Consider the following 14,048-nt stretch of genomic DNA (forward strand, 5'->3'; position numbering starts at 1 on the left):
GGAAGAAACCTTGAGATGAACCAGACTCAAAGGGGAACCTCATCCTCATTTGGGTGACACTGGAGGGTGTGATTATAAATATACTGTACAACTGTGTATTGATTAGGAGGTTGTTGTCCTCAAAGACCACATGTAGTTGGCATCTCCTTGTGGAATGTCAAAAATCTTCATGAAGCAGAATCCAACTTGAGCTGGAACATCTCTAGATGCCTGAGGATCCTCACAGGGTTTGCCTCTTCTCGATGAATGTCCGAAATCTTCATGACATGGAACACATCTAGAGCTGTCACAATCTCTGGATGCCCTGGGATGGGTAGAAAAAAGTGGAAAGGAATTAGCGTAGCAGTTGTTCATAAAATTAGCAAGCATGATAATGTGCATGTACTGTACTATAGCAGAAGATTATGGGAAGTATTATGTGTATGCCTGACTAAAGAGATAGGTCTTTAATGTAAATTTAAACTGGGAAAGTGTGTCTGAACCCCGAACACTGTCAGGAAAGCTATTCCAAAGTTTGGGAACTAAATAGGAAAACGAATACAAAAGAAATCGTTCTCAAGTAAAGTCAAGGTAAGTCAAGTCAAGTCAAGAAGCTTTTACGGTTGTCATTTCAACCGTATATAGTTTACGCAGTACATAGTGAAATTAACGTTTCTCCAGAACCATGGTCCATAAAACTACAGAGTGCAACATAAGACAACACAAAAAAAGGACTAATAAGTCAATTTTGTAACCTAGTGCATCAGTGAGAAGGTTATAAACATGTGTTCACTTTCAACAGCAGCATTGACTTTTTGTGCAAAACAGCATTAAAGTGTCTGTGCATAAACAGCATATTATCACTGTTTGTATGGGTGGTGTTGCAAACATAGATTTATATGAAGTGTGTGTTTGTGTGTGTGTGTGTGTGTGTGTGTGTGTGTGTGTGTGTGTGTGTGTGTGTGTGTGTGTGTGTGTGTGTGTCAGTTTGGTGCAGTTCAGAAATGATGGCACTGCTCGGATTTGAACTCTATATCTAAATTTGAAATCTATAGACCAAAGTGTTAACCACATAATCCCATACAGTATATTAAGTGTGCTTGTTTCAGTGCATCTGTTGCATGTACAATTCTATCTGCTTATAAAGCAATCTGGCAATGAACAGATTGTTACTGGCATGGCCTGACCTGGCTGGCACTCATCTCTGAAATGCAGGCCAGTTCAGCATTCCACAGACGAGCACACTGTGATGTATGTTTCAAAAGCAATCATGACTTCTTGGCACTCCTCACTTGCCCTCACTTGACCACTCTTATTAGTGTAAGATCCTATCTGTCTGAGGGCTTTGTGGACATGAAAGGCGATCACAGATTTTGCAGGTGATGTACGAGGATGTGTTCATCGTAGGGATGTGGAAAGTATGGCTGGCATTTCTACATCAAGTTTGGCAACATCCAAGGATGAAGTATATCACTATTTCTGAATGGTCTGTGTCCATAAATCCAATTAGTGACACTTTAATACTGGGGAATCAAATTAATGTGGTAACTGGAAAAGCCACTTCAAATTTACCTAACATCTGTTCTCTGTTTAGTCTTTTAGTGCTTGAAGCTTTTGCTTCAACATTCTCCTGAGACTCATACAATGATAGTGAGATGTATACATTTCTTATTACTAAATGAATCCCAAAAAATTAACACCTAAACTAATCAATGGTTCCAAACAGGAAATGTTTGAGTTAGACAGTAATATGTGAACATAAAACTGGACATAATATCCTTTTTGTACTCACAGTAACTGGGGGAAAATGTAGGTGTCGGTTCCCCTAGAACGTATGTAGTTCAGATCAGACTGTCACTGCACAGTCACCAGATGAAATAGCTAAACTGTCCAAATAAACTGAGTGCGTTAACGAGATAAAAGATTGGATGACCTGTAATTTTTTTGTTGTTAAACTCTGGTAAAACAGAAACGCTACTCATCGGTCCAAAAACCAGTACACAGAAACTCTCACACGTCAACTTCCATTTAGAGGGATGTACTGTTACTACTAGCTCAACAGTGAAAGACCTGAGTGTTATATTAGACAGCAACCTGTCTTTTCATATCACCCATATTACAAAAACAGCCTTCTTCCACCTTAGAAATATTGCCAAGCTAAGAAACATCCTAGCTGTATCTGATGCTGAGAAGCTAGTTCATGCATTCATGACCTCTAGACTGGACTATTGTAATGCATTACTAGGTGGTTGTCCTGCATCTTTAATAAATAGGCTACAGTTAGTCCAAAATGCAGCTGCCAGAGTTCTTACCAGGACAAGAAAATATGGTCAACCCCAATTTTATCATCTCTACACTGGCTACCTGTGAATTGATTACAAATTGCTGCTACTTGTGTACAAGGCTCTTAATGGTTTAGCTCCCATGTATCCAACTAGTCTTCTAACACGTTACAATCCTTCGCACTCTCTGAGATCACAAAACTCAGGGCTTCTGGTAGTTCCCAGAATATCTAAGTCTACTAAAGGTGGTAGAGCTTTTTCATATTTAGCTTCCAAACTTTGGAATAGTCTTCCTGATAGTGTTCGGGGCTCAGACAAACTTTCCAAGTTTAAATGTAGATTAAAAACGTATCTTTTTAGTCAGGCGTACACATAATACATCCCATAATACTGTGCTCTATTACATCTGACCAAATGCACATTATCATCTAGTGCTTGCTAATATTATGAACAGCAGCTACGTTTATCCCTCTTTACTGCTTCTCTCTATTTACCCATCCCTAGGCATCCAGAAATTGAACGAGCTCCGATTGTCTCCCGTGCGATGAAGATTTTGGACATCCACTGAGATGAGGCCGACTCTGTGAGAATCCTGAGACATCGAAAGATCTACCATCTTCAGTTAGACTCTGAGATACTATAGAGGAGATGCCAACTACATGTGGTCTTTTGCGTCAATACAACATTTATCAGACTAGATATTTATAATCACACCATCCAGTGTCACCCATATGAGGATGAGGTTCCCCTTTGAGTCTGGTTCCTCTCAAGATTTCTTCCTTTACCATCTAAGAAAGTTTTTCCTTGCCACTACTGCGTGAGTCACCTCATACTTGCACATTGGGGATAAATACAAACATATTTAAATGTATCTAATATTAATATTTAATATATATCTAATTTATTAAATTAATCTTTTTATTATTCTTTATAATAGCCTTATGTTCTATGTTTAGCTGCTTTGAGACAATGTCAATTGTAAAAAGCACTATACAAATACATTTGAATTGAATTGAATTGAATTTTTTGGAAAGAGCTAAAAGCCAGGATAAAATTCTGCCAGAATATCGAAAATATATAAAAAAGACAATAAAATAGATAAATGTTTACCTATGGATGTGGTTACTGTGGAAACACCATATAGTGTTTAATTTTAGGACTTCAGATGGATGTAAACAAAACAAACAAAAAAATCAATCATCCAAACGTTACTAAATTAAATAGTTGCCACTCAAAGTCTACAGGTTTTCCCAGATGTCCTACCTGGAGGCAAAATTTACAGTATTTAAGCATCATGGTGTAAAGAAGTTAAGCAATGAATCTCTCTCACCAAAGCAGAACTCAATTTTCTGATTTTGGGGAACACAATAGCAGCCAGCCCACAAAAAAAATAGTTGTTGATTAAATAATTCCCTGTAAATTGGCAATATATATTTTTGCTGGAAGTCAGAAGAAGTCTTAATGTGTTTTTAAAAAGCAGACATTGAGCTACAAGGAGAGCTATTCATGCAAAATGAATCCAGTTTATGATTCACTGGAAAAAGAAAAGAAAAAAAATCATCTTACAGAGCAGCTGTGGGATAGATGGTGCTCAAAGCTTGCCAGTTTTGTCTGGCAGCAAACACATCAGTCATTTCTATACTTAAGTCAACAAAATGTTTCTGACATTGATAAAGTGACCACAGACTGTAGATCTTAAATGGACAAGATGAATCTCATTTTGTGTGGCTCACAGGCTTCCTACCTGGCTCTTATACTTCATGTGAAGTGCAGATTTCCTGTTAATTTGAGTGCTTTTTAGTCCCATGTTGCCATCTGTAATGTTTTTTCCTGACCACTCTACTAGCCCTTTTCAATCCAGCTCAATCCTGGAAAGGTAATTTTCATATCCGATTTCCTTTGTCCTGTCCGGCTGACTGTAAGTTTATGTTCAATTGATGCCAGAAGAGAACAAAAATCCAAACCTGGTGTCAGAAGCACAGTGTTAGAGGATCCTATGGACATTCTAAAAAAATCTATGTAGATGTGAACCACTCTGCCGTAATAAAGAATCGCATTAGAACAAGAGCATTTATATATAAACCAATGATTCGCTGTGTATAATATAGACTATAAACAGCAAATCATTGGTTTAATATGGTTTAGCATTGGTTTATAAATGCTCTTGTTCTAATGTTGTTTCTATAGCAACAGTGTACGCAGGGACACCACATACAAAGATTTAAAAAATATGTCAATATTTTTGGTATGCTGAGTTTTTCTGTGAGAAAATGTTTTCTCCAGGGTGAGCGCTTTGTAACAGTCAGAGGAAAATGTCCAGGCAATGTTCATGTTTCAACTTGTTGACAGTGTAGCATCAGATTCATCATGTTATGTGTTCTAGATGCTTTTCTGCTCACCACGGTTGTAAAGAGTGGCTATTTGTGTTACCATAACCTTCCTGTCAGTTCAGACCAATCTGGTCATTCTTCTCTGACTAAACTGTCTGATCAATAACTCTTACACAAACTCTGCTCACTAGAGATTACGTTATTTATTTATTTGTGAACCCTAGATATTTATGGTACTTGGCTTATGTCCTGATCGAGAGTGACATACATTTATACAACTAAGCCATTGAGGTTGCAGTGGCAATGGTGCGAATTGCACTCACAACCTTCCATTCAGTAGTCTTACATCATATCCACTGAGCTATAACTGTTCTAGAGACTGCTGTGCATAAAAATGAATAAGAAGTGAATAACAAGTCCTGAAACAGTAAACCCTGACACCAGTGACCATGCCACAGTCAGCTTCACTGACATCACATTATTCCTCATTCGGTTGTTTGATGTGAACATTAACTCTTCATTATCTGCATGCAAATTTACTGCACTGCTACCACATAACCGAGTATTTGGACAATACAGGTATGAGCAGAGATACTGATGTTCCTGTTAAAGTGGCCAGTGACCAGTGAGTGTAAATAAACAGTTTCAATTAAAAAGTAAAAAATAAATAAAAAATAAAAAATAAAAAAAAAGGCTTAATGAAAGTTAACAGCATCACCAAGCTCAAAAGGTCACTCCTGTTTATTCTACAGGTTCTGAGTAGATATGCGGGATAAAGTTGGACTTGATGTTGGGTCTAATACTGAAGAGGGCGTCCATATGAAACAAAAGAGAAAACAACCTGCAGCTGGATCGGGGTCAACATTTCTTTTTTGATCTGACTCGTGCATATCTTTGATCACATGACGCTTTTATGTTGTGTTTAAAAGAGCTATTGGAGATTGTCCTGTATTCAATAAAAGTCTATTTACATTTTAGTCAAAACACTGAGAGTGGACTATAATGAGCTGAATACATGCGGCTGTACAGTTTCCTACATTCCTTACATACTCTCTGCAGAGGAAAATGCCCAAATATTACAAGAATACCTTATTTACAAGGATCGGATAAGAATGAGTTTATAAATATTTAGGTACCAGAAGAAGGGAAATGCTGCATCAGCTGCTTGTGAAGAGATTATTGTACATTGTTGTAACAGCCCTGAATCCCAGACCAGGAACTGCAGAGAACAAAGCAGCATGCTTCATTGTGTAAATAGCAAACAATAGAAGAAGCCTTTTTTTTGTCATATATACAGTGAAATTCTTTATTTGCATATCCCAACTTTAGTGGTTGGGGTCAGAGGACAGGGTCAGCCATGATACAGTGCAGAAAGAAGATTAAGGGCCTTGCTCAAGGCAGCTTGGCCATGCTGGGGGTTGAACTGCAGTCCTCTGATTAACAACTGAACACCTTAACCACAACCCCCCCCCCCCCCCCCCAAAAAAAAAAGCAGGACAATAGACAACAGTAAACATACAGTAATCAGATGTTGTCTCATGTCCTTCAGCAAAGATTTGTTATACTCATCTGTTATCCAGTCAGAATACAGCAAAGCTGCTTTACTCCATAACATCTGGTTCTGCTGGCAATCGGACACCTGCAGCCTGCCAATGACCCTCCCTTTCTCTTGACACCACATCTGAGACATTTGGCTCGCAACCGCTTACATCAGCTTTTAGTGAAGGGCTTTGAAGGGACCTTAAAGAATAAAGCACTAAGAGGACCTTAACTGTTTCTAAGAACATATAACAAGGAAAATACATAATTATTGATATAGTGACACTTACTGTAGAGAGATGTCTGTTGTTATCACTTTAAATAGTCATCATTTTAAACTAGTTTTCCACCACAGGTTTTCAGAGGACTTCCAGGTTCCTCAGTAACATGCGAAGCTGCAATGTTTGGCTTTTGGCAAGACAAAGAAAAAAAAAGATGCTAGTGAACAAAAGATTGTGTACAGAATGAAGACTGTGTAGATATATTCAATTTTTTGTTGAGATCTTATCAAACATGTTATGTACTTTTAGGCAGCTTTTCAACACCGAACTGGTAGAGCTTTTACTTTCCTTAAGGTTTTGTAGCGTATCCACACTGAATAAGGAGGAAAGTGATAGTAAAACAAACAACACATTCTATCTCTAAAGGGACCGAATTATATTAATGTCATGGTTAGACTTGGACAATTTCCTGCCGGAACATTAGAGGGCGTTCCGGCATTGCGTGTGTCTTGTGCCATGGTTTTTTGTTTGTGTTCTTTGCTCATTTGAGTTTTACACCCTATTCTTTATGTTCTCTGATTATTTCTCCTATATACACCTGTCGTCTTGTGCATATTCATGCTGAATTCTCGCGTATTTTGTCTCCTGGCTTTGTTTCTTGTTTTTGTGTTTCGTGGTTGTGATCTTTCCCCAGTTGTCAATCGCTGCATTTGGGTTTGGACTTTGTTCCAGCGTAGGTATCTGTAGCTGACATATTTACATTTTATCTGACTAAAGAATTCATGATATTCTGCAAAAACATTTTGTGACAGCCCTAAGAACTGCCCATAAAAAAAAAAAATTGAATTCCTCTGTAACTACATTGGTTTTTGGGAGATTGGTTTCAAATAGCTTGATCTTTTATTTGCGAGTCTTCCTGTATACTTGATTAGATATATGTCTACATATGGTCTTGAAAGTTGAGAGTCTAACGAAACTTTTTTTGGCAAATGTGTTCGTTTTATTATTGTTGAGAGGCATACAATACAGTGCAAATGATCTTTGGCAGAAATACAATACAAAATATTTGGAAACAGGAAATCATTCTGAACCCTGGGTTCAGTTTGTTCAGTCTTGCAGGACAGTGCATTGCATTGCAAATGGGCATTTTGGGGCAGAGGTCAGAGTTAGGGGTAAAAGTGTGGAATGAGCACTGACATTAATCTGGAACAGAGAGCACAGATGAACAGAAAGCCCTTTTCTCCCATTTACAGGGAGGCAAAATAAAGAAAGAAAGCAGATACACAATAATAAACAAAAATAATACTAAATGTTTGGCTTTTCATTAAAAAAAAAACAAGATTTCCCAACACTACATTCCAAGTCTTATAACCTGCAAAATATACCACTTGCTGGCCAATCAGAGACCAAGACATACCCTGTGATTGTAAATTGTTAATGTGCCTGTTACTACATTTGGGATTGTCGGTTATTCTTATGGCTTCCACGGTATTATTCTTCTGTCTCACATAAAAACATTGCATCTCAGCTATTCCGTATGGCTTTAATTAAAGCAAAACTAAGGTCAGAAGATGTCACATTCTCAAGCATGACATCAGCGCTGTTCACACGCCTTCTACTAACCCCAGAAACAAACATTCAGCCAAATTTGTAGACTGTCCATAGGCAAGCCTTAGTGAGAGGGAAATCAGCAAGGACCCATTTAAATCACGGGTTACCTCATATACGCTACTTTTAAGCTGGGTGCGTGGGGGGTAGGGGTGGGATGGAGTAGACATCGATTGACATGCCATCAGGTCTCCATACTCTAACATAACCCACTACATCTATAAATAAAATAAACAAAAGAGGGGCTTAAAAGCACAAAAAGAACAACAGTGAAATGGAGCAGACTTTTCTGTCACCATACAAAGCGATGCAAGACGTAGAGGAAATGATGCTGACATGAGCAGGAAATCTGTGCTACAATGTCCTTCTTCAACACTGTCGTGAACCTGTTCAAACAGAGCAGGGACACGCTGATAGTAAACTACCTTTCTGAAACAGACTGGAAATACTGCACTGGTGAACAAATTGTCTGTAGACAGATGCATTTAACTGATACTGACATTTATTTATTTTTTACGATCCTGATGTAACTCTACCGAGCACAAAGGCCTGTTTACCTCAGCTACACTTTTGCCCTGTTGAAATGTTTAGTGTCAGGGAAAACAAGCAAATATGAAAAGCACCAGATGTTAAACCAGTCGCTACTGGAAGTAAACATGTGGTGATCAGTAGACTTTCTTCAATTACAAATATATTTTGCAATATATTCACATTATCTTCATATACAAGAGTTTGATACAAAGGTGGATGCATGTGTAAAAGTTATATACTCATTAAATGATAAGAAAGCACCATAAAATTTTAGTAAAAGCAGGAGTAACTCTAGTATTTTTTTTTTCCTATAAAATGTCTTTTGGGTAATTATAAAACCAGGAACACCCTTGGAAACCACATACTGAGTGTGCATAACATTTGCATACTGTGTAAAATCTTTAAAAAAAAAAAAAGAAGGTAAAAAGCAATATACCTAGAAGATTTCATACATTATATATGTACTAATGTTGGGGAAGTAGCACCATATGTCATCTTTAACCTGAGAACACTTTTTAGAGACTATGTGGCTTATTCATTCAAGCTCGATTTGTAATGTAATCCTTTCTCTTCAGTGCACACGATGGGGCAGGAAGGGTCAGGCCAAAACATCTTGTGGTCTCTAAAGGCCTCTGGTCCTGTTGGTCAGGCCTGATGGAGAAAGAGAGGAAGAAAGCATCCTCTAGGCATTCTTCTGTTTATCCATTGATTCACCAGTTATTTTAAAAGTGGATAAAATGACAACATGGCAGCTAATCCCATGCCCGAAGATATGGGGAAAAAAACAAAACAACAACAACACTGAGTCATGTAGATGTGGAAGGTCCCATCGGTTGAGTCTCTTCTTTGAATGCTTTGGTGTTCCTGAGGTTATACATTATCTTTGGCCTGCTTTTTCTCGATGGCTGTTAGAGGCATACCGGACAGCAAACACCTTTCAGTGTCTCAGGTTTTGGACATGAAGCCGGGGGACACTTCTCCACAAAACATGTCACCTGGCCATCCTAATGCAGACAGAAGAAATCAGAGATCAGAGCACAGGAAGAGAGAGAAAGTGACGAGAGGAGGGGTGAAGAAAATCACAAAGAATTCACAGTCATCAAGGTCCATTGCATGTTTTAGTGAGAGAGAGTTATATTAGCCAGTACAGTGACGGTGAACAATAGCACTGCTTGTTTTGTGATACAGAATCAAGGCTATTTTGGGGAAAAGTATTAAGTGAAAAGGTTAAAAATCGCTTGGCCACCATTTTCAAAGAATGTCACTTGGCATGTGGGTGAAAGTGTGGCAGCATTATACCAGGATTTAATAAGAGAAAGGAGTGTCTAAATTCCTTATGAAATATTCCTGAAGTTGAGAACACCACGTGGAGCAGAATATATTCCATATCACACTTTTCATATTAGATACAATGACGGTTACATGAAAGTTGCTATTATAACAAGGTAAGCGGCTCTATACAGACGTGATATATATCTTAGTAACTGTCTAGTTGTTAGTAAATAGAAACTACACACAGCTAATTATAGAAGATATTTTTTATAATTGGCTGTTGTGATGTTACAGTGTGGCTGGCTATAGTAATAGGCATAAAGTAGGCAGTATTCCCAAGGTCATTCAAAATGAGTGCTATGATAAAGACATATAGGAACAATAAGGAATGTATATAGCGGCGGTGTACGTACTCTACACTCGCATGTGGTGCAGGGGTCTTTCTTCCAGGCCTCTCTGTTTCCCCACTGTCCTCCTTCATGGTCAGTACAGTCTGCCTTGCTCAGACGGACTTCAAGTCTTTTTATCTGCGGGACACAAGATGCCAGAGGGCAGAAGTCAGAGGCTTTTTAGCACGTTTTAGTGTCTCTGCATTATTCAGCGCTGGTCACTTTAATAAACACCAAAATATGAGACCTTCATTAGATGTGTTTCAACTGACTGCAGCAAAGCCATCTGTAAATCATTTGCCTTAAATCCAGTGAAAGAGCAGCACAGTCTCTCTAGCATTTCTATGTATGTCTTTGTTAATAAGATTTAAATAAGAATCATGTTTCTGAAGTTCAAGGCTATGACGTGAGTTATACAATCCATTCCGACTCTCACTGTACTGATGCCTTAATTAAAATCACATGTTTGAAATGTGGATTTGCCTACAGCACTGAAACTCTGCTTAAAATCTCCAAATGTGCAGGCTATCTGATCCTGATCCTGTTTCACTTCAGACACTGCCAGCCCATCTTGTCAGCTCTCTAGAGCAGGGGGGTTGCCGTCCTGGAGAGCTACAGTCCAGCGAGGTCTGGTAATTTTCCTGCTCTAATAAACCTTGTAATTGACTGGTTTTCCAGGAATTAAGTTGGCACCATGCTTCAGAGCTATTTTTTTGAAATAATGCAGATTTTGTGTTCAGTACAAAGCTTGTTTTATGCCAGGACATCTGCTTGGTGCTGGATATCTTTAGAAATGAGATGTTGATTGTGTAAATAGTTCCAAATCTGTGCATAGCCTTGCACAATAGCTCTATTAATCAAAAGCCCTTAAGTAATATCCCAACCCATTAGAAACCTGCTAGTGCATTTGTATTTAAAGTTTCATCACACGTTATTAATTATTAATCATAGGGAAGATTATTACAATGAAGATATTATATAATACATTCAAAATTCAAATTATATTTATTTGTATGGTGCTTTTAACAATTCCCATTGTCTCAAAGCAGCTTTACACAAGAGAAAAAAAGAAATAAATATATATAATGATTATAATTATAAGAAAAAATAAGAATAAAAATAAATAAATGAATACATACAAATTAATTTAAAAATATACATTTAAAATTTAAAATACTATATATCTATCCCTGGGGGGCACGGTGGCTTAGTGGTTAGCACGTTCGCCTCACACCTCCAGGGTTGGGGTTTCGATTCCCGCTTCTGCCTTGTGTGTGTGGAGTTTGCATGTTCTCCTCCGGGTACTCCGGTTTCCTCCCCTGGTCCAAAGACATGCATGGTAGGTTGATTGGCATCTCTGGAAAATTGTCCGTAGTGTGTGAGTGTGTGAGTGAATGAAAGTGTGTGTGCCCTGCGATGGGTTGGCACTCCGTCCAGGGTGTATCCTGCCTTGATCCCCGATGACGCCTGAGATAGGCACAGGCTCCCCGTGACCCGAGGTAGTTCGGATAAGCGGTAGAAAATGAATGAATGAATGAATATCTATCCCTATCCCTAATGAGCAAGCCAGAAGTGACAGCGGCAAGAAAAAACTCCCTAAGATGATATGAGGAAGAACCCTTAAGAGGAACCAGGCTCAGCTGGGAACCCACCCTCATTTTGGTGACACTGGACAGTAAATAATGTAAATGTAAATAATGTCTTTCTACAACAGTTTATAATAGTGCAACCGAGAGCTCCTGAGAAACTAATAGGTCATCGCAATCTCACACATACCTAACACTAAATTCTTCCTGTCAAAGTCTTCAAATGATTACTGATTAAGACCAGACCATACAGCTGACTGACACAACATTGGTTCAAAGAAGGCATGACAGTCTCCGGGTGGCTCTATCCACAACAATCCCATGAAACACTGGATGACTATGCAGATCAATCCCTGGCAGGGTGACCACCGGGCGACGAGACTCCAAGCAGGGCTAGAACATCAGGATACTTTCTGTGGCATTGGAATTCATAGAAAAAACCAACCCTAGTAGTAGCATTGCAAAGATGATTTTGGCTTCTAACAACTTTAGAAACTTTTAAACTGTTTAGCTGAAAACACACCAATGTCTTTACTCCTCTGTTGCAACACTAAGGTGTTTAAAGGTTTACAAAATCACAGTAAAGTCCCATGCTTTTCAGAACATGACACCTAAGTGGAAAGTCTCACCTGCTTCCGTAAACTAGTGATAGTTTTCTGCATGTCCGTAACGAATTCCTGGAAGTCATTTACTGGTGATTCAGTGATTGACTTTGAGGAGAGAGTTGCATTTACATCGATTCCGTCATCAATAAGGCTGCAAAACAAAACAGATATGGTACAATTTACTAATATTAATTCATACAGAACTATATTTAATATATGTATTTAGTAAAGGTTGTATTTCAGTACAATGTAACGGCTTTACAATGTAATCAGGGTAAAAGCTGAAATTTAAGCATAAGACTGACCTGTTAACATCTTCTAACTTTCTTGAAGGATTCTCCTCTTGGTAGCTGTGCTCCACTGACCTGCGGCCTCTGAAGTGATAGGACAGGGCGTTGAACTGACCTTTGGTGCGGCAGTCTGGGGATTTAATCATTGTTGCACTTAAATGACAGAATGTATGCAACGCAGTGTTCATGCAGCAACAATAGTGTGAAATCAGCACATTAATAAACAAACAAACAAACAAACAAATAAATAAAGCCCTTTAGAAAGGACTGTTGGATATAAACATTAAACACAATAGTTAAAATTCTTCACTTAAACAATAGTAAAAACTAAAATCTTTGTTTTATGGGTATACAAAGTGCAGAGAAATGTTCAATCGCAACTATTCGTTTTAAATTCCATAAGAAATCCAGAACGGAAGAGATACCAATATTAAACTTGACTTTCAGACACCCACAAGAGCACTCTTTTGTATGCATTCTTTAAAAGGAAAGTAAATGCTTACTGCCTATGCCTGAGATAATGACTCAGCTGAATTAAATACCTCACCAGATTATAACACATGAATGACTTAATAGGTTTAATAAGTTTTCTTTCTTGGCTCACTATTTATGCTTGTGATATTTCTTTGTTAGGCTTAATCACTCCAAGTCCCAAACCACTATCTGTAACTGTCCCCATTTAAAAATGATGCTTGTCAATAAATAAATCCCAACATGTTTAATAAGCAATTGAATATACAAGGATTCAAGAATATAGTTCAAGTGAAAAGTGATTTAAAAAGAAGATATTTTGAACATGCTTTTAGTGAAATTAAAAACAGACAGAGGTATTTTTAACTATACAAGAACATGATCCATTCTAATCAGCATGTAGTGCTGTAATAGGTCCAGACGATCACAGATAAGATTAGAGCCATACAGGTATAATTAAAGCTGTTTCATGGTAGAAATGATGTAGATAAACAGTGCTGGTGTAGACAGAGATTGTAAAGATTATAATTATCTCATCCTTCGACATACCTTCACAGCAGTCCTGCCACATCCGCAGGTCGATCTTGGGAACATCCTCACACTTTCCATACCCGCGAGGGAACTCGGCCACGGTGAATACGTCAGACTGAATGCGGGTAATGTTGTCGCCGTTGTCACACAGCACCCGGGTGAGAGATGCCTGCTTCAGCTGAGTCAACTGAGCTGGGGTAAACACGCCAGGGTTCTCATACCAGAACCTGAAGATAAAAGAATATTTTTGTGACTTGAAATATTAATATGTGTATGACGTAAGGAAAAGTCTTTTAATGTCTTCTTTGAATATAGAAAACTTCAACAGAGAGTTTGTATATATGTATATACATGTGTATATATATGTGTGTGTATATATACCATATTTTTTCATAGTATTATTTATATTCCTAA

The 14,048-nt window shown here is 38.1% G+C and overlaps 1 protein-coding gene across 1 annotated transcript in view; it reads right to left on the reverse strand.

Moving 5' to 3' along the window:
* Window positions 1-7,328: 7,328 nt before the first annotated feature.
* LOC113659556 (peroxidasin homolog) overlaps window positions 7,329-14,048 on the reverse strand; it is a 47,580-nt gene continuing 40,860 nt past the window's right edge. The window contains exons 19-23 of the mRNA XM_027172420.2: window positions 13,653-13,861; window positions 12,648-12,762; window positions 12,367-12,493; window positions 10,176-10,289; window positions 7,329-9,494 (exon numbers count right to left, since the gene is read on the reverse strand). Coding sequence (XP_027028221.2) covers window positions 9,399-9,494; window positions 10,176-10,289; window positions 12,367-12,493; window positions 12,648-12,762; window positions 13,653-13,861 — 661 coding nt within the window. The 3' untranslated portion in view covers window positions 7,329-9,398. The remainder of the gene's footprint in view (window positions 9,495-10,175; window positions 10,290-12,366; window positions 12,494-12,647; window positions 12,763-13,652; window positions 13,862-14,048) is intronic.

This window comes from Tachysurus fulvidraco, chromosome 12 (assembly GCF_022655615.1).
Source record: "Tachysurus fulvidraco isolate hzauxx_2018 chromosome 12, HZAU_PFXX_2.0, whole genome shotgun sequence".
Lineage (NCBI taxonomy): Eukaryota > Metazoa > Chordata > Actinopteri > Siluriformes > Bagridae > Tachysurus > Tachysurus fulvidraco.